The sequence below is a fragment of the Bos javanicus genome, chromosome 10 (assembly GCF_032452875.1).
Source record: "Bos javanicus breed banteng chromosome 10, ARS-OSU_banteng_1.0, whole genome shotgun sequence".
Classification (NCBI taxonomy): domain Eukaryota; kingdom Metazoa; phylum Chordata; class Mammalia; order Artiodactyla; family Bovidae; genus Bos; species Bos javanicus.
In genome coordinates this window covers 57311609-57333531 of record NC_083877.1, presented here as the reverse complement: position 1 = coordinate 57333531, position 21923 = coordinate 57311609, and the positions used below count along the sequence as shown (strand labels likewise).

General features: G+C 35.6%; 1 protein-coding gene across 11 annotated transcripts in view; it reads right to left on the bottom strand.

Moving 5' to 3' along the window:
• Positions 1-1545: 1545 nt before the first annotated feature.
• Positions 1546-21923, bottom strand: part of ATOSA (atos homolog A) — an 85105-nt gene continuing 64727 nt past the window's right edge. For 8 of the 11 annotated variants that reach the window (XM_061428729.1, XM_061428730.1, XM_061428728.1 and 5 more), the window contains 7 exons: positions 21480-21599; positions 18330-18409; positions 17152-17260; positions 13864-14022; positions 8363-8431; positions 5914-6113; positions 1546-2136 (listed from right to left, as the gene is read on the bottom strand). In XM_061428729.1, coding sequence (XP_061284713.1) covers positions 1983-2136; positions 5914-6113; positions 8363-8431; positions 13864-14022; positions 17152-17260; positions 18330-18409; positions 21480-21599 — 891 coding nt within the window. In that variant the 3' untranslated portion in view covers positions 1546-1982. Of the gene's footprint in view, positions 2137-5913; positions 6114-8267; positions 8432-13863; positions 14023-17151; positions 17261-18329; positions 18410-21479; positions 21600-21923 lie in introns of those variants that run through there. The other 3 variants (XM_061428721.1, XR_009738730.1, XR_009738731.1) reach the window with 3 other exon arrangements.

Genomic DNA, 21923 nt, shown 5'->3' with positions numbered 1-21923 from the left:
CTGACTTTTGTCAAGTGTATAAAAAGTCTATTGGGATTGACATATATACATACTAGTATATACAAAATAGATAACTGATAAGGACCTACTATATAGCACAGGGAACTCTACTCAATATAATGCTTATATGGGAAAAGAATCTTAAAAAGAATGGATATAGATGTATATGTATAACTGAATCACTGGGCTATACACCTGAAGCTAACACAATGCTGTAACACAATGCTGTAATCAATTATACTCCAACTATTTTTTTTTTAAACTCTAGCTACATGTATTTAAATACTTATTCTAATAATTAGTTGATGGAATTTAAGAAAAGGCACATTAATGATACTCTCACCTCATTTTCTCAATCACACAGACCCAGAAAGTTTAGAGGATTTCTGAAGTCAGTTCTGTCAGATACCATTAGAACTGGGACTAGAATCCAAACCTTTTGGGTCCTAATCCCATGTTGTTACCACATGGCTAAAGATTAAGAACAAATCTTTACAAACTTGTGCCACTGAAAACTTTATTTTTTAGTTTTATGGAATATAAATAGCCTTTTCTCTTTAAGCTGGTATTTCAAAAGGAAATTTATAAAGGGCTTCTTGCTGACTACCCCCAAAGCCATCCGATACACATTCACATCCAGTTCAGATTCTTTTGCATGGTCTATCCATTAGCCGAGTACCAAAAATAAAGACCTTCCCATCTCCCAAATTCCAGACTGCTCACTTAGTTCTAGACTCCCAGGTATTCCAAATCTGGTCTACTTGAACGGTAGATATTTTCTAACCCACATTCATGGCTTTGGGCATTCCCAATATTCATCCATTGTTAGCCGATCTGCTGTTACCCATTTGTCCCTGTAGAAAGATCTAAAACTACTCCTCTTTCTGAGGGGGATGGATGGAAGACTTTGATGCATTCTGTCAAGTTCTCTTACTCAGTGGTTTTCCCAGTTGCCAAATGCCTTCCATGTGACCCTGAATGAGAAACTGATAAACGGGAATGAGGCTCAAGACATCTTCCCTCTCCTCTTATCAGCTGTAAAGCTAGAATAGAAACTGTATGATGGGTACCAGAAATTCAATCACATAAATGTCTCATCCAAAAATAAAAGCCAAATACACATTTCTTTGTTTCTTGCATATATTTACAATATAAATACTAATTTGTCTTCAAAGTACATATTCTTTTAACAATTTGCAAAAATTATCTAGAATGGGACAGCGATTTAAGGTAAATCCTCTGTAGTAGTGATTAAGGAAAAAATAGAACTGTTTTGGGGATAAGAGATTTTAGAAGGAATATGAATGGGCATGATGATCTGAAGTTGCAAAGGGAATGTGAAGCAGCTTAGTCCGCATTGCACTGCCAAGACAGCATGTTACAGGACTACTGTGTGAGACAGCAATCGGGACGAGGTGTTGTAAAAACTAAACCTGGGAGATATAAAAAGTACACATGCTTGCATAGTGCGTTAATCTTAAAGAAGCTCAACATTTCATTCTCATTTTCAATAACTTAAATGAATAGTACTTAAAACACATCACGCAAAATTAAAAGACTTGTGCATATATTTCAGATTTCAACAGTAATGTCAAAAATACACAGTATGATTTTACATAGGATTTGTGCTACATTAGAACACTAGAGACAAACATCACTTGAGTATTAAGGAAAACATTAAATATTAAATAACTGAGAAATAAAAAGTGTAAACACTAATCTAATTGTGGGGGGGAGGGGATTTGCTATTGCAACACGTCCAATGAAGTGGTTTCAACAGTACAAAAAGGATTAGGACATGAGTGTTTCCAGTCTACTTGGAATATGTAGAGCTCATTCCAGGAATCCTTTGATTAAAAACTGGTCCAGGAAAACAGGAGAAGATCCACTCTCCTGCTTGTCAATTTGGTACACTCCTTTCTATGCTAATTTTTACTTTCAAACTTGGGTACTGGGCAAATACTTTAAGCTGTCACTCTTTATCAACATCTTGGTGAAAACTGAGGGTTTGTTGGCGATTCAGTGTAAGATTTGAGTTCGTATGCAGCACCGCTATCAACTTCCATTGACTTTCTAGAGAACAGGAGCCGTACATCTCTATGGAGGTAGATCTTTCCAGATTTAGAACTCTGGAACCTAAACAAAGAAACAACAAAAAGATGCTTCATTTCAGGAAATAAGTGTTTAAAACAAACAGATCTGAGTAAGTTTTGAGTTTGAAAGTTTTAAGTTTTGAAAGCAGGAAAAATCAGTCTTGTTACAGTATTAACAGTCCCTCTTTAACAAAATATTTGACATATTATATTGCCAAAGCAAATGCTGCTATGTTAAATGCTTCCCCTTCACTATTCCGTACACATTTCATACTCCCTTTTCCCTCTTACAATGACAGAGGTGCTTTCTGTAAATCTGGGTTTCACATACAATCCTACTTTATATTCCTGACACCAAAGCACATGCACCTTTCCTCACCTATAGCATTAAGTTTCAGTTCATGTCAGCCAGTCATACTACATTTGGGCATCCTCTAGTTCATACAAAGAATGACTCATTGCACATAACCTGCCCTCCTACAATTTTGATTCCACACTTGGAAAGTTACCACAGAAAACTATATCAAGCTTTGAGGACAATCACAGGATGAGAAAGGACTGCTACCATCCGTAGTGGCTAGCAAAGCCTAATTATCAATAGAAATCAAGAGGAGAAAGTTAGCACTGAAATGAAAGTGGTAATCAAAGCTGTATATGGAACTGTTTCTGTCTTCTGCTAACATCTATAGCATACTACTGCCCCCTTCTGATGCCTATGTCAGAAGCTTTCTCTATCTCCTTTATACTTTAATAAAACTTTATTACACAAAAGCTCTGAGTGATCAAGCCTCGTCTCTGGCCCCGGATTAAATTCTTCTCCTCCGGGGGCCAAGAATCCCGGTGTCTTTGCGTGATTCAACAACAACCTTTCACCTTGGGGGCTCGTCCGGGATCCTTCAGGACAAGGTAAAGATGCTTGGAGCTCTAGTTCTTTGTTCTTTTAGCGAACACGTTTTCTGCTGTGCTTTACTAACTCTACCGTGTGCTTGTGTGAATGAATGACATGCCCTGCGTGAAGCAAGTAAGGAGCCCTGCTCTGTGGTTCCACAGTGATCTCATACGGCTTATGGCAGAAACCTGTTGGGGGTTTATACCGACCTGCCAATGCCAAGAGGCACCCAATGTCTCCTTCGGGAACCGACCAGAAATGGGCAAAGCATGTAGACCGAATTCTCCTTTCTCGGTCAAACTTTTTGGTCTCTTTGACCATTTCATAACTCCTTGGGAATTAGAAGTACTAACCTAATCTATCGGATCATAGACTTTCAAGGGACTATTGATCCATACTGTTACTGTGTACTGTGGCTTAGGTCCCAAACTTGGACTGGTAGCCAAGAAAGCACCTGGCCTCACTAGGAATCCAAAGTTAGGAAGCTAGATGGAGCTCTAGCTCCAAGAACATCTCTGAGGTTAAAGGTTACTCAGATTGGGACTGCAATGGGTTTTTTCCTTTGGTAACGCTGGCTCTTAGTGGATCAGAGGAGGCTCTTATACTGGTGTGGTGATGCTTGGAAAGAACATCTCAGTTTTATGTTCATGCCGGTCTTATTGTGGTCAGGAAATACTCAGGGTCGTGCACAGGCACTCAGGTGACAAATGTTTTCCCCAGCAGTCTTAGCTTGGGAGGCATTCCGGAAGGTTACTCTGATTGCACCCCGGGTGGCTTCAGAGGCAAGCAAGGTTAAGGGTGAAGAGCTGGACATCAAGTAGGGATGCTATCAAGTCTACCCCTGGTACATCCCCACCCCATCTCGGTGGTAGAACCGGGAGGGACAAGTATAGCGCCTGCGTCAGTAAGGGACAGACTAAGTCCAACCAGGAAGGAAAAGCTTTTGGTGGTGTAAAGTCTGTCTACACCCCCATCTAGAGCAGGGAGGGACGCCTCCGGTAGAAAGATGGCGCTGGTCACTTTTTTTCTCTCTTACAGATGGGAGCTAACAATTCCAGCCTCACTCCTTTGAACTGTATCCTAAAAAACGGATAGATTTGATCCCCAGGGCTTAAAGAAGACACACCTGGTCTTCCTATGTGATACTGCAAGGCCACAGTATCCACTGGAGGATGGCGAACGGTGGCCAGTTGGAGGGTCTCTTAAGTATAATACTGTTCTACAATTAGACCGGCTCTGTAAGGAACAAGGGAAATGGGTAGAAGTAGCAGAAGGCAATGGTACCCCACTCCAGTACTCTTGCCTGGAGGGTCCCATGGGCAGAGGAGCCTGTTGGGCTGCAGTCCATGGGGTTGCGAAGAGTCGGACACGACTGAACGACTTGACTTTCACTTTTCACTTTCATGCATTGGAGAAGGGAATGGCAACCCACTCTAGTGTTCTTGCTGGAGAATCCCAGGGACAGGGGAGCCTGGTGGGCTGCCGTCTATGGGGTCGCACAGAGTCGGACACGACTGAAGCGACTTAGCAGCAGCAGCAGCAGCAGCAGGGATTGGAGCTTTAATCACATAAAGCCTACAGGGATTGGAGGCTTTAATCACATAAATCTATCTGGCAGATTATGGGTATGTCAGACATACCCTTTAGTGCTAATTTTTGTGGTTTTCCTTTTGTATAGTAGAAATATCTGGGACTGTGGGTGACATTCCCAAATTAGCTGAAAAATCTGGTGGTCAGTTGTATACATTAAAGCAGACCTCAGGCTGTCTCACTCTCATTCTTTCTGAAGTTTTTCACCTTTTCAATCTGAAAAAGAACATGGTGAACTTTGGGAATTACACCATACTTTCTAAAGTAGTTTCTTTACAGCATTTACGGTATCTAATCATTGGTTACATATGGGTAAGGTTGTTGCAACAGATTATAAAGAAATGGCTGGTACCTTCTCCTGATGAATGGGGCTTCTTGGAGTAAGAAGTTAAGATGAATTATTGTCACTGATGTAATCAGTCTCCTCACTGATTGAGGGCTTACTATTAGGAGTAGAGTTATGGACAAAAGACTATTGAGCTTTCTACTAAGCAACAGACTTGCTCATGGAACCTAAGAACTGCACTAGGATATCAGGGCTACAAGGCTTACCCCTGGAAGTATGAACTTCAAGAGCAAACAAATGGTTTCTCACAACCTAGAGCTATGAGCTGGGTAGTAAAAGTTTGAGGAAAACATCTTTCTGAAAGAATAACCAGAATATAAGCTGTATGAGAACAGAGATTTTTGTCACTGCTGCTTCCCTACAGTCTAGAAGCATGCCTGACACATCAATATTTTCTGAATGAATGAATGAATAAATGAAGGTTAAGAATTTCCCTGTCCAACTCAGAAGCCACAAGCACCTACTGAGCACTTGAAATGTGGCTAGTTCAAATTGAGGACAGCAAATGAACATAAATATCTCACTGATAATTTTTATGTATATTACATATTCAAATTATATTACATATTCAAATTATAACACTTAAATGTGTTCAGTTAAATAAAACATATTAATCCTCCACTACCTATTACTTTTATTAATGTGGCTACTAGAAAATATAGAACTATTTATATGGGTCATATTACACTTTTATTGGGCAGCATTGCTTCAGAAAACTGTTTCACTGCCCTTCCAGATATATTAGCATTTTTTCGCTATAAAATATTTTACATTACACAGCTACCAATAAAAACTCCCCTAAGTCAACAAGTAATAATGACTGCAGAAAAATATGCCATGTGCTTTCTGCATCCTGGCATATCATAAAAAGTGTCCAAGTTAAGCAAATTCCAAGGGGCACTTGTCTAGTTAGAGAGACAGTTCTTTAAAATAAAGTAAAAATTTTAGAGTTTTCTTCTGAAGTAATGTATTTTCATATTCATTTAGAACATTACCTCAGATGTATGAGGTAGCGTAATAACCGTTCTTCTGTATGTCGGATGTTCTCTTTATTAACACTTCTTTTCATTTCTTGTTTAACAGGTACAGAAAAAGTTCTTTGTCGTAGGAATGTCTGATGATTGGCTGGCATATCTCGCAAGTCATATATCACAACAAACATCTTCACCACAGTCTTATTAGGATTAAATAAGGTCTGAAGAAACAATATAAAAATTATTTTTTAAAAACAATGATTTGTTGGTTTGACTTACAATGATTATGCCAACAGTAAAATAGGCTTTGTAATAATAAATTAATCCCAGTGGATATAATTCAGTTTGAAGGAATAAAGCTAATAAAATTTCAGAAGTTTATGAAATGATATTCAGTATTTTTAATAGTTCAATTTATTTTTTTATTTACAGAAATAAGAGATTCTGTAACAAATCAAAATCTTTTAGTCACAAATCTCTTATTAATAATAGACAATACACAACTCTTACTCTTGTTCATATATTAAGAAATAGTTCCATTAAATAAAATACAGCTTCACTGAATTAAAACATTCCAGTTCAAATATTTCAAATATTACTTTATTAAAATGCATTAACTGCAAAATGTTCAAAATAACATTTCAGCTTTCCTCACATTTTAAGTGAATAAATAGAATTTTTTTAAAATAAAAAGTTTGGTAAAACTAGACTTTGATGTTTTAGTTACATATGGTTATTATAAAATTTAAAATATGTTCTCAAAAAAGAAGTTTTTGTTTGGAAATTTTTCCAAGTTTAGGAAATAAAGTTCATTATTATTAGTTACAAAGTACACTAAGTAATACTTTATATTCTTACAGTTAGATTCATTTCAGAAACTTCAGTGACACTAGACTTTTTTTTTACCACCATCAATATCATAATAGACCAAAATTAAATTCAATTGCTATTTGGCCATGAAGGAATATTATTTTTTTTAAGTACTAATTTTTAAACAAAATTCCAAGCTGCTGATTTGACTTTAACCAAATTACCAACACATCAATAGGTAACTTGGTGCCCATGCTTTCAGAAGCTCATCCGTGGCACTGGACATCACTCACTGAATCAAAATGAGAAATATATCAATATTATGATCCAATTTTTGAAATCTAGTGAGTCTTAAAATTAAGGCTAATATATTTAACAACTACAACAACTAGTAAGCCAGAAGTTCAAGCCATGTTTATACATAATTAAACTTACATAAGGAATGAAAGACATACCCAAGTTTCAGATTTAAAATAGCCAGCAGAGTTGGCAGTCTTCAAACAAGGGGTAAATGTGCTGCCTCTGGGTTTATGCCTCATTATTATGACAACTGATAGCTAGTTTTCCAGTGACCCACACTTTCACAACAGCTACATAGCCAGAGGCAAGAGATCAGAAGATGATCACTCTTTTAGTTCAAGAAATCCATTCACATAAAAATCTTACTTTAAAATGCGATGATTTTTCCTAAGTAAAGTTATATATATGTATACATACTCCAATATAAACATGCATATAAATTGCTTAGTACTATGTTTCATTTCTGTGTGACACAAAATAAACAAATGTACAGACTCTGCCATACTAGAACAATGGGGATGCATAAAAGTGGTCTGACAAAGAACTGATTACACTGCAGCCAAAAGTCATAGAAAGGCTTGCTGAATTAGACGAGATCCTTAGTGTGAGGAACTCAGCTAGACTCCTTTTTTTTATTTTTTAATTTCAGCTTTTTTGGTTACAGTTGACAAATACAGCTAGACTCTTTTGAAGAGTTACAAGAGTCAATACTGTAATAGACTTTAGACTCACAGGATTATCCTGGGTCTGACTTGGAGATGGACTGAATCACAAATAGGCCTTGATATAAAATTACTCTTCTAAGAGCTGTGGATCAAAGATGATGAAGGATTACTGCACTGGGCTAGAAGAGTTCTCCTAAGGCAAAACTAGATGAACATCTAGGCCAAAAGGAAAGATGCATTCTTTACCCTGACGTCTGCAGGACTTCATTTCTGCTTTGTGTAACCATCTCATTGAATCAATTTTAGAAATTATTATAGTAGGGATAATTTTTCTTCCCAAGTTCCCTGCTAAAGCAATACTAATACATGGGTCAATCTCAATCTGTCTTATTATATTAAATAGAAGATACTGGTAATCTAAATTTTATTTATACTGAAAATAGCTCTATTTAAGTTGTGTTAACTGTCATATGCTATTTTTCTAAAGCATTCACCTTGATTAGCTTATTAATTCTTTCCTTTTATGGAGGTCCCCAAATGGTCATTCCTGAGGCAGAGCAGGGAAACTCCAAACAAAGCTGCAGCCCCACTGTTACTTACCAAAGTTGTTGCAGCAGCAGTAGCAGGAGAAAGGGCTAAGTTCTATATGTATGTGAGAGAATGATTATTGCAATTGTAGGCTATAAAACACATACCACTTGTATTGTTCCTGAAGGAGGTACTCGATAACCCCTTTTACCAAGGGACTCTAAAGTAATCACACCCTTAAAATAAAAAAAGACAAATTGAGTACAAACTAATGCATATATATACACAGAAAAAACTAAAATTAAAATAATAAATTATGTAATTAATAACTTTTCACAACTGTATTTGTATGGGAAAAAAATTCACATTGAATTAATAGAGATACATTCAAGGAATACAAAATAGTAAGGATTTCACCCATAAGGAAACAATTTACTATTTTTCCTGGAGATGTTGCAATAAACAATACATAACATCAATGACCATGCTGCTTGAAATTTCTATTAAGATATAAGAAATAGAAGTAAGAAGTTCCTTAACTAAAAAGAGGATAAAGGGAGATTATTCTCTTGTATCATGTGGGAGGAGGAAATGAAGAAGCAAAACAATTTACTGATCTTTGGACATATGAAAAGTCAAAAATGAGGGATGATCCTGTTTATGTCTGGCCCAAAAAATGAAGTCAATTATTCAGTCAGGAAATTAAATTGTTATATATATAAATGACTTTCTGACTTGAGGTGGACCACCATCATCAGCATCACCTGTGAACTTGTTAGAAACACAGAGTTTCTTATTTCTCCCCACACGCCTATTAAATCAGATCTACATTTTAACAACATTCCCCAGATGATATCATATGTACGTTAAAGTTTGAGAGGTACTGTCATATTACACAAAATAATTTTCTGAGAAAGATGCTGTAACTACTGTAGAAGTCCAAACAATGACAAACAGTATAAATTACAACACAGAAACTACAATTGAATGTGTGAAAGTTTCTAGATAACCAGGATGACCAAATGACTACAGATGGTGATTGTGGTACTTAATTCTTAGGTAGCTTCAAGAAAAAAATGCTGATTCATTTAACTGGGTGAATAGTTTTCTTTTGAGTATTCAAGTAGAATAATTGCATGTTCTACGATTCATATCCCATCATTTTACATTGTACTTGCCAAAACATGCCAACCTTATGTAAAAGTAAATATAAAACAGGACTGTCCCATCAGGTAATATCTCTGTTGGGTTTGAAAGACTGACCAGGGGTAGGGGTGGGGGATAAAAGGGAAGGGACAAAGGTAAAAAGGAAGGCCAGACTCTAATATGTGAGTACCTAACCTTCAAGTGAACAGCACTTGACAATCAGAATATTAAATTAATACGTTAATAATGGGAAATGTTCATGTTCAGTTCAAGGGCACTGAAAAGACATGTGGTTCTTAATCAATCTGATGTATCAATGGTCATTTAAAGCATGAAAACAGCATGTTAACAAACTGCGTCCCTAACCAAAACAGTAATGAAGCTTTAATAATCTTTCTCTTACAATTTTCTCTACATGAAAAAATGCTATAGTATATATAGTGCTCCTTTTTTTCCTAGTTCCAGAAAGAAAAGCAAAATATATCTAAGTAATAGCTACCTTTCTAATTATATTACTCCAGCCAATACACTACTGTTTTTCCTTGCCATCCTCTGTTAAATATATATAAGAACACTGGTGAGGGAAAATCTACTACCAAGCCTGCACTCATTTCCTTTAATATAATTCTAATAGTTTTTAGAACATAATAATAATAAATCAATTTATAAGGGAAGAATATAGATTTTTCTAAAACCTCAAATTTTAAGGCAACACTTCACAAAATTTCTAAGCAATGTAAGACTAGTATTGACAATGGCAAGTTAGGAATTTTAAAAAGAGATTAGGAAAGTATTTGGAATTTCATTAGTAGTATTATTAAATTTATTATTTTAACAATTTCATTATTTTAATTGGTTGGCATATTAATATTTATACCTAGAAAATTACTGTATATAATAACATAAGGAAGAAAAACACATTTCCTTCTGGCATTTTAGAATGGAATAGAAGGATTAAGATGAACTCAATTTGGTCAAAATCTTACACAAAAACTCTTTCTCAAGTGATTGTGTAATAGAAAATATGCAAAACTAAGTAAAACTGAAAGAAGATATCTTAATATGGCTAATTACAAATAGAAAAAATATATAAAATACATAGTGTTGCTTTTTAAAAATCAATTAATTAATTTATTTTTGGCTGTGCTGGGTCTTCGTTGCTGCACAGGCTTTTCTCCAGTTACAGTGAGTGGGGACTATTCTTTGTTGCCTGTGGCCTTCTCACTGTGGTGGCTTCTCCAGTTGCAGAGCACAGGCTCTAGGGTGCATAGGCTTCAGCAGTTATGGTGTATGGGCTCAGTAGTTGAGGTTCCTGGGCTCTAGAGCACAGGCTCAATAGTTGTGGCACAGAGGCTCAGTTGTTCCACGGCATGTGGGATCTTCCTGGACCAGGGATTGAACCTGTGTCTCCTGCATTGTCAGCTGAATTTTTTTTTTTAACCACTGAGCCACCAGAGAAACCCCTACAGTGTTGTTAATATGATCATAATGCAAGTCATACCAGGACGCTGCCATGAGCAAACCTGCTTTAGACCTTTCTAACTGGTATCACCATGCAATAGTTTCTAAACAGTGAAATGTCACATTACCTAACACTTGGAAAATATTCTTACCATTAACACTGGACTGGAGAGAGATATTTATCTGGCTTTGAGCTAATCTTAAAGGAATTATTAAATGAAAAGCCCGATACTATCTCCACACCACAAAGACAGAATTTTCTGTGCTAAAATTTCACTTTTGTGAGTCAACTGTATAATTTGTTATGAGAAATCCCAAGGTCATTATTAGAGTAACAAAGAGGGATTTGATGTCTCAGTTCCACTGGTCTATGATATATACTACCTTATCAAAACATGATCAGTCCTTTGAAAACAGACAACTACCAAAATATAAATAAGATTCCCTAAAAAACAAGATTAATTTTATTAATATACAGTAGGAAAGATCTGTTGTATAAAATTTGGACTGGGTCATTTGCAAAGGCAACTCATTTTTAATGAGTAAAAAATTACATAATGGAAAATTTATTAAAGACAATTATCAGAGAAAAGTAAAAGACTCTTAAAGGATATACTAACTTAACCTGATTTAAACTCTTTTCAGTATTTATTCAAAATCTGTGATCACCTGGATGTACTTTCTGGAGAAAGAATGATAAAATCCTTTACCTCTTAATCCTTCATTTTTTAGATGTCAACCAAGGTCAAGGATAAATTTTGTTTTGCCTTCTTTAAAGAACAGTTCAAATTACCTCTTGCTCATGAATTTCACGCCAAGATATTTTTTGAGCTAATTTTCAGTCAATTCACTCTTTTATCTTGTTTCTAATTCCCCTAATGGTCATCTGGAACTCTGTACACTAATGACCTTAGACCTTATCTTTCCATTTCTATATTAGTATGTGCCAACAGAATATGTGAAACTAATGAGACTCCTTGATGTTCTAGTAAAGCAAAATGGGCATCTTTATAGATGTATTCTAATACTGTAAGCATTCAGTATGCACATTTTTTTGATATTGAGCTTATCTTAATGATATTTCAATGATATTTTCCATTATCTAAAATTAAGTTATTTTTTCAAAATTATACTGAAAAGTGGATATATCTTTCTATGTTAAGTGAATATCATTTGGTGTATATGATAACTGGGCAGGTTTGTGAAGAACTGAGCCTGTTTTTTGTAACAACCATTGTTATGCATCTTCACGATTATTACTCACAAATGTAATTATTATCAAAAAAAGAAAACCTTGAATAAATGATTACATATCGTTGTGCTTTTTGATTAAAGTATGAAACACATATCAGACTCCTGACTCTCAATTACATAATAGAATTCCCTTTTCATAGGTTTTATTCATAACAAAAGGCACTGTTGCTAACGTCCTTGAGAATCTAGAAGATGGGGGGAGAAGGATATTAGAAGGAAAGAAGGAAAGAAAGAAATTGGATCAGGTGATAAGCTAGGAAACTCAAATAGGAAGACCAGAAATATATATTTCTATGTCTATTGAAATTTGTATTTCCCAAAGTAAGGCCTAACATAAAAACCCTGATCTGACTCCATATTTTATACCATCAGTATAAACTTCTTAAACACTTGTATTAGTAGCCACTGACTTGTCTTTTGGAAAGGGGTTGACAGTAATCACACAGCAGGACCTGGTATCATTTTTGCAGTTGAGGGATTATTTTATCCTCAAATCTGCTGGAATAAAAAAAATGATAAAGATAAAATTATAGGATTTTAAGGTTCAAGACGCTGCTCTTATTCCCCAGAGGTGTTTTACTCTCCACTAAAACATTGGTACAGAGTCAGAAATAGTATTCTAAAGAAACTTGTTGTTGTTCAGTCACTCAGTCTTTGAGACCTCATGGACTGCAGCACGTCAGGCTTCCCTGTCCTTCACTATCTTTAGGAGTTTGCTCAAATTCATGCCCATTGAGCTAAAAAATCCTGTTCTGTTGTTCAGTCACTCAGTCGTGTCCAACTCTTTGCAACCCCATGGACCATAGCCACCAGGCTCTTCTGTCCATGGGATTCTCCAGGCAAGAATATTGGAGTGGGTTGCCACACCCTCCTCCAGGGGATCTTCCCGACCCAGGGATCGAACCCAGGTCTCCTATACTGCAGGCAGATTCTTTACTGCTGACCCACCAGAGAAGTCCAAATTCATTTCTACTTGATGTTATTGGCCGTATTTAGCAAGCAGGCAAACTCATTTGCAGTCCTGATGGTAGATTCAGAATAGCTTGCATTTGTGGCTAATTGTCGTAAATCAGTTTACGTACTCTGCACAGATTACTCATTCTTCCCTAACTCTGAACAGCAGGGCTGTGCTGCTAGAAGCTCTCAAGTCGGAGCCTCAGGAAACAAGGCAGCTTCTGGGGTAAAGTCTCACCCTTGGCATTCCCCGGGTCTGGGCCAATTTATCCATCAATTTCAAGAAACTACACAAGACCACATACAGAGCTAAAGAAATAAACTATGTAATATAGTATTCTCGTCTGTTTTAGGAATCCTAGGATTGGGATTGGAAAAAAAAAAATGGTCCAAAGATAAACCAAACAGGAGAAAGGGAGTGAAACAGTTTCACAGAAAACGTAGGTCACTAAATCTTTATTTAAACTCTACTGAGATGAGGATCATAGTGAAGGCAACACTGATAGGACTAGAGTGCACAGTAAGAACTTAAGAATTTGTGTGAACTCAGCAAGATATGGAATTACAGTGTCATTAATCAGAATTTTATCATTTTTTCAAATTATATAAAAACAAGTAAATTTTCAGCATCATCTCAAATACAAGAGAAGATATCTGTCATTGGAGCTTGCTCAGAAAGAAGCTGTAAGGTGCTGTTTTGGCATATTTGTCTCTATTTGGCCCTCAATCCCCTCTTAGGAAATGGTTTATATTTTCAAGCATTGCACCAAAGCAGTACTAAATCTCTTTAAACTTAAAGGCATTTGTCATTAAGATGGTTGATTTCAGCAGAAGACAATTGAAAAATACTTGCCATGTAAGGAGAGGGAGCATTATCCTCGGAAACACTGTAGAATGACACTTCAACTGGAAGAGTCAAATGGGTGGGGCAGAAGACACCACTTGCCCCTACCTCTGCAGTAAAGCCATCGACAATGCCGAGAGGATCTAAACGATAGTTCAAGACAGATTCCTGGAAGATAAGATAAAATAAATTTTAAGAAATAATTAAAAGTTAACACATTCTTTCTATTTAAAGCAATATGTTACTACCCTTTCTGGCACTAGGAGAGTGGTCACTGCCATTGCCATGCCCTCATTTCAAAAGTTCATCTGACCAGAAATCAATTTCCTCTCACATCAATCATATAAAGTTTGGCCTCCTTACTATTCCAATCTACATAGAACTATCTTTAAACTTAACCACTGTTTAGACATAATTGTGTAATAAGTTATTCTTATCTCTGTGAAGAAAAATATGCTCTACCAGAGCAAGTATAATATTACAAATTTTCTTATTCCTCACAGAGTATACTCCTAGTGTTAGCCACAGAGAAGCACTTGAAAGCTTGTTAACAGGTTATATTACAGAAGTTGCATCAAAACAGAAAGTCAAGTACTCAGCTTTGAGAAACAAGTGCTTCTTAAAAACTGTTGTATGTGACATATGTTTTATTTTTCAGTTTAATTTAAAAAACAGCAAATACACGTTGGGGAAAATATTTAAGAGTATATAAATAAAAGCAGTAGAGAAGCTCCTTATTCATCTCTCCCAAGTTCATTCAATGAGGAAACCACTGTTATTTAATATTTATCTGCCCAGGTATGAGAAAAAAGTAAATCTTTTCACAAGCTCTCTTTTACATATATATATATATGTGTGTATCAACACATATATGCATACATCATGAAATGTGAGTAGCATTTCTTTGATTCAATAATTCTTTGAAAAGAAACACTCCAAGCCCTCAAGAGTCTAAATTTGAAAGTGACATCAGCAATTCTCAAGTTCCATGGTCAAAAAGACCATGTCAATGATCTAAAGTAGTCTCTGATTTTAGATTTTTAAATGAATATACTAGCATGCATGCTAGGCTCTATTCAGTGCAAAACTACAAGAAAAGGAAATAAAAGGCATACAAATTACAAAGTAAAAAATAAAACCTTTCCTATTTCTAGATGATTTGGAAATCTACATACAAAAATCTGCCCCCATGAACAAAATTAATAAGCAAATTGAACAAGGTGATGGGTGGTTATATATGTGTTTATGCATGCATGCATGCCAAATTGCTTCAGTAGTATCTGACTCTGTGCATCCCTATGGATTGTAGCCTGCCAGGCTGCTCTGTCCATAGGATTCTCCAAGCAAGAATACTGGAGTGAGTTGCCATGTCCTTCTTCAGGATATGTTTTTATACATGCATATATATACATACAACATACATATGTACACACACACACACACCCATCGTTGTTGTTTAGTTGCTAAGTCGTGTCCAACTCTTTTGCGACCCCATGGACTGTAGCCTGCCAGGCTCCTCTGTCCTACGTGCATATATATACATACAAACATACATATGTATATATACACACACACACACATATATATATATACACCCACTGTTGTTGTTTAGTTGCTAAGTCATGTCCAACTCTTTTGAGACCCTATGGACTGTAGCCCTCTAGGCTCCTCTGTCCATGGAATTTCCCAGGCAAGAATCCTTGAGTGGGCTGCCATTTCCTTCCTGACCCAAGGATTGAACCCACAGCTCCTGCAGTGGCAGGTGGATTCTTTACTACTGAGCCACCAGGGAAGCCTATATACATATATACACACACACATACACACATACCTATAAATACATACAAAATCATTCATTTATTCTTTGGCTGTACCTCACAGCATGCGGTATCTTAGTTCCCTGACTAGGGATTGAAACCCTACTCCCTGAAGTGGAAGCAGGGAGTCCTAACTACTGGACTGCCAAGGAATTCTTTAAAATCACTGTTGGTGGGAGTGTAAATTGGTATAGTTGCTATGAAGAACAGTATGGAGGTTCCTTAAAAAAATAAAAATAGAGCTACCATATGACCCAGCAATCCCACTGGTTTACCTGGAGAAAACCATAATTCAAAATGATACATGCACCCTAATATTCACTGTTGCACTATTTACAATAGCAGGACATGGAAGCAACCTAAATGTCCATCGACAGAGGACTGGATAAAGAATATGTGGTACATACATACAATGGAGTAATACTGAGTCACAAGAAGAATGAAATAATGCCATTTGCAGCGAAATGGAGGGACCTAGAGATTATCATACTAAGTGAAGTAAGTCAGGTAAAGATAAATAAAATATAATATCACTTAGATGTGGAATCTAAAAAGAGGGTACGAATGAACTTATCTACAAAACAGAAAGAGTTAAAGATGTAGAAAATAAACTTATGGTTACAGGGGGTTAAGTGGGGCAGGATAAATTGGTAGATTGGAATTAATATATACATACTACTATATATAAAACATAACTAATAAGGACCTACTGTACTGCACAGGGAACTCTACTCAATACTCTGTAATGACCCATATGGGAAATGGATCTAAAAAAGAGTAGATATATGTATATTTACAACTGATTCACTTTGCTATATAGCATAATCTAATACAACATTGTAAATCAATTATATTTCAATAAAAAACTTTTAATGTCATTTACAAGTACAATGTTTAAGACTTTTCTAATTGAAGACAACTAAACCCTTGATATACTTGATCTCAAGTACAACAGTCATTAAATAAAGCAGCACATGTATGAGAGACCATTTGACTTTTTAAAAATAATCTTATTTTAGAATAAATTTAGATTTACAGAGAAGTTGCAAATATAGTAAAAAGAATCATTTGATTTTGAAAATCAACCTCCTTTGATGATGAATCAGCTTCTATCAGCCCATCATCAATCCCTTCTGGATCCCAGAGACAGTTTTACCAGATAAGATGTGGTCAAGTCTATTTTCCAGGTAGAGTAATGGATACCTCCATCCAACCTGATTTCACCTATGTGCTCCATTTCTTCCCACCAGCTACCCAACTGTAAGCTATCACTGCCAACAATCTCCCTACTTCACTTGTCATGAAAAGGAAAGGGAAAAGGAAAAAAGAAAAAGGAAAAATAGGAAAGGAAGGAAAGAAGGTGATTTCAAGGCTTTAGAAAAATATAATCTATTTATTTCCTTTTCAAAAACAAATGATATAGCACCATGGATCTAGGTTAAGAAACATCAACTCTTAAAATAGTTTTAAAAAACATTACCTCAAAATTTCCTAAGAGACTAAGACTTGTTACAGGTGGAGCACTAGAACTCAGAAGTGGTTTTTCATGAATATCTGGATCATCTTCAATGTTTAAACATGGTTGAGGACTATTTAAAAACAGAACAAAAAATTAAAAAAGAACAAATCAGCAAATAGGCACATTAACAACAATGTTTTCTAACTTACTTTTGTACAAAACTAACTTAGGAAGATCTGATCAATTTTACTTAAACTCTCATAATAAAAATTTAATGTAATCAAGTGTTAAGATATGAAATATCTTAAATTCCTGATTTTATAATCTTTGTTATTGTATTCGATAAAGAATATATATAAAGCATCCTAGATTTCAAGGTGGAATTTATAATATATCACATAGAAGCATCTACTGGAAATATATAGTAGTGTAATGCAGTCTTCTTGGACTGCAAGGAGATCCAACCAGTCCATCCTAAAGGAAATCAGTCCTGGGTGTTCATTCGGAGGACTGATGTTGAAGCTGAAACTCCAATACTTTGGCCACTTGATGCGAAGAGCTGACTCATTTGAAAAGACCCTGATATTGGAAAAGATTGAAGGTAGCAGGAGAAGGGGATGACAGAGGATGAGATGGTTGGATGGCATCACCGACTCAATGGACATGAGTTTGGGTACACTCCGGGAACTGGTGATAGACAGGGAGGCCTGGCGTGCTGCGGTTCAAGGGGTTGCAAGGAGTCGGACACGACTGAGTGACTGAACTGAACTGAACTGAATGCAGTCTTCTATATCAATCTTCATTTTAAGTTAAGAACTAGAATACAAAGCAAAATTATGTGACTAAGGAATATAATGCGAGTATTATTTGTCAAAATGGAACAAACTGCCAAGGCTGTTTTGCAAAGGTGTATAAGACAAAGGAGGAGGTGAATGACCAGAAGCAGACAAACCCACTTAAATGTTAAAACCAATGTCAAGTGTTTGTTTATTATGATGCCATTATATAGTTAGCTATGCATTGTCTTGATCTCTCTCATCTTTAATAACTGAATGTGTGAAATCATCTTGAAAATGATAAACTGAAAAATAAGATTCCTGTTAAAATTTTGATTTTCAGAATCAACATCATTTACTATGAAAGCCTAGAATTTTGTGTAATACTATTTCATATACACAAATGAATTTTAAGATAAATACCTTCTAGATGATAAGCTTTTCAGATGCAGGAATGAAGAATCCAGATCAAAGCAACCTGATTGTGCCTTTCTTTGAGGAACCTAAGGTTAAAATAATCACTTGTTAGGTTTCAAAAGAATTTCAGAAGACTGTATTTTTTTCTTGAATTGATCAAACAAATTTCAAATGAAAGTTAAGCATGTCTTAAAAATAATACTTCTCTCTTAATAGTGTACTTAAAATCACCCTTTTTATTACATATTGTCCCTATGTCTTCATTTTATTAACTAGTTAAAAAATAAACAAATGATTAATAAAAGCACTTTTACTGGTTTTTTTTTTTTTTTGGCCACACCTCGAAGCTTGCAGGATCTTAGTTCCCTGACCAGAGATTAACTAGGGTCACTGCAGCACAAGTGCCAAGTCCAAACCACTGGACCACCAGGGAATTCCCTAGCTTTTGACTTTTTAAGGACCAGACCAGGGACTTCCCTGGTAGTCAGTCCAGTGTCTTAAGATTCTGGGCTCCCAATACAGGGCTCTGGGTTTGATCCCTGGTCAGGGAACTAGATTCCACATGCCACAGCTAAGACCCCAGTGTAGTCAAATAAAGAAAGAAAGAATCAGAACTAGTTTTCTCAAAAACCAAATTTTACATGTAATCTTAATATAGAAAAAGATTTTTACTTTTTACTTTACATACTTCTGTATTGAATGTGGTAGCAATAAATGATTTATAGCTTTACAATAAAAGGGGGGAAAAGAATTAAATGGTGATGGGAGCCTGGGGTCCTAGCAACTCCACTGCTCCTTTACCTATCCCTACTCCAGTGCACATTTCTAAGAACCCTGGCGGGGGCTTCACAGAGAATAGTTTTGAAAAATACTATTTCGGATTTTCAATCACTACTGTATACCAAATTACATTTAAGACAAACCACCAACTAGCTCAAAATACTCTAAAAGTCAAAGACCCTAGTGTAAATTAAAAGGTAAAATCACATACAACATGCAGGTTAGATGAATTTGTCTCTAAAATTAAAGTTAAATATGTATTAAAGTATCTGAGTGATTGGTCTAATTTGTGATTAAGAAACACATCATACTGAAAGTCTAAACAATCTCAATATTTTTGAGAGTTGTACAAGTATACCAAGCTATATTTTGGAGTCAGAACTTAATGTGAAATATTCAATCCAAATTCTCATGTCTTCAATTCAGGAACATTTTCTACTTTCATTTCTTCTAATACTGCATTTTCTTTATTCCATCTAGTCTTCCTTTTGGAATTTCTACTAGGCTTATATTGAACATTTCATTTTATCCTCCAGGCCACTTTTATACTGTACCATCTGTCTTTCCTTCTGCACTTTATTCCAGGTGCTTTCTTAACATGTGTCTATCTATTTATTAAATCTCTATTCAGATGATTTCAGTCCACCATTTAATTCATGTATATGGGTATGTGCACATATGTGTACACTTCAATTATATTTTTCATTTCTATTTTCCCAATTCCACATGTGCTCTTATCTCAGTTCCCTGTCTTTATCTTCTTTTATATCCTGGAAAATTTTACAAAGAATTATTTTTAATTCTCTTTCATGCTGCTCTAATAACAAGATTCCTAAATATAAATTCCCTTACTTCTTTCTCCTATTGATTCTTTTAAGGTGCTTTCTAATTTTAATTCCCCTGAGATCATCTTTAGCAGGAGCTATTGTTGAAAATAAATCCTTGGTGCCATGGGTTATAGATGTGGGATAATCTCATGTTTTCTCATATATAGCACACATTTTGAGCCCCCTACCTCGGGGTGATTTAGGCTTAGGTCCAAATTCTTTTGGGGGCTTCTTCTCCCATCTAATCTATACCTTCCTGTTGTACCTTTTAATTAAATAGGTGATTTTTTTCCCCTCCTCTCTCCCATTTCTAGAATGGCAGTCCTCTTCTGTTTCTGGCTTTATGGAGTTTGGTTTTAGGTCTCAGCTATGATCAGTATAGACCTGACTCCTGACCCAGCAGGAACATTAAACCTTAGCACTATATTAGATTTAGATATTCTGGAAAGCCATAATTAATTCACCCCTAGTTAGTATTTGGAAATGTATCTTTCCTGCTCATACACTATATTATGTATTTAGAAGTTGTGTTACATTTTATCCAGTATTTCTGTTTTTAGGAAAGAGGAAGGATCTTGTATCAACTCAGTCCACCATATTGAACAGAATTCGTAGTGGTCTTTACACCAGGATGATGCAAGTATTTTTCCTGATAACTTGGGTATTTTGAAAGCACCTCATAGGTAGGCCAAATATTTGGGATTATTTTATATTGTTTGGAATTCAACTTCTGTAAAACAAATACCTAAGGTCCTAGTTACAATTTAAATCTAGATCTCTTATTCAAGAATTATTTTTTAAACATATGCTTTGCCTTTACTTTAAAAACTTGCATAAAAACAAAAATTATTTTACATTAGTAGCAAAATAACAGCTTAACTCTAGTTTAACTGAAATGGCAGCACTAGTGACTGTCAAATGCTTACCATATGTCAGGAATGACACTAATCATCCTCCCAACACTAAAGCAGACATTATCACTCCCTTTTTACAGATGAGGAAACTGAGGCTCAGAGAAATAATATTTCTCAACTAATGTCACACAGCTAGAGAATAGTTGGTGTGACTTCAAAACAAGGCTCTTAACCATCACACTCAGATCTATAAATTTATTTGTAAATGTAGAAAGGGGAAACCTCTATATCTCAAAATAAGATGATTAATTGTACAGGTCCTAAGTCAAAGACAGCCACAAATCTGAATCCCAGATGATTCAGCTGGTGGTGTCAACCAGGCTCAGTACTATAACACAAATCTATCTATAAAGAATACATTGACACTTATTTTCCTTACATTTAGTAAGAATTAATATGCTGGACATTAAGAATTTCAGAGAAATTTTATAATCATAACATAATAAATTCATTTTATCCACTTTTCCTTTTTCCATATTAACATTTAGCTATTAAGGATATCAAAAGGTAAAATGATTTCCAACTAAAAATTTATTTTGAAGTATTTAAATTTAAAATTTTTCAATTAAAATTTTGATAAAATTATTTGCAAACATTTTACATAATAAGAAAAAAAATAGGAGAAAAACACTTACAGGACTGGAAAGAAGAGGCAATCCAGTTCGAGGATGAAAGGCTCTGGTTGAGGTTCCATCCAAGGAATGAAAATTATGTTTCTGCCAGACACTTGAGTGTCTAAGTGGTATAGTTCTCTGCTAGGAAAAGAATTAGATTTTAATAGTAACATTTAAGTTTTTTGTTTTTAGACTTATTCTTATTATGTACTGAGTTATTACATCCTCGGTGGTAAAGTTAATGACCTATAAACCTATCTACACACACATATTCATTATTTGTTGTTAAGTCGCTAAGCCGTGTCTGACTCTTTTGCGGCCCCACGGACTATAGCCTGCCAGGCTCCTCTGACCATGGGATTTTCAAGGCAAGAATACTGGAGTGGGTTGCTATTTCCTTCTCTGGGGTATCCTCCCAACCCAGGGACCGAACCTGCATCTCCTGCAGTGGCAGGCAGATTCTTT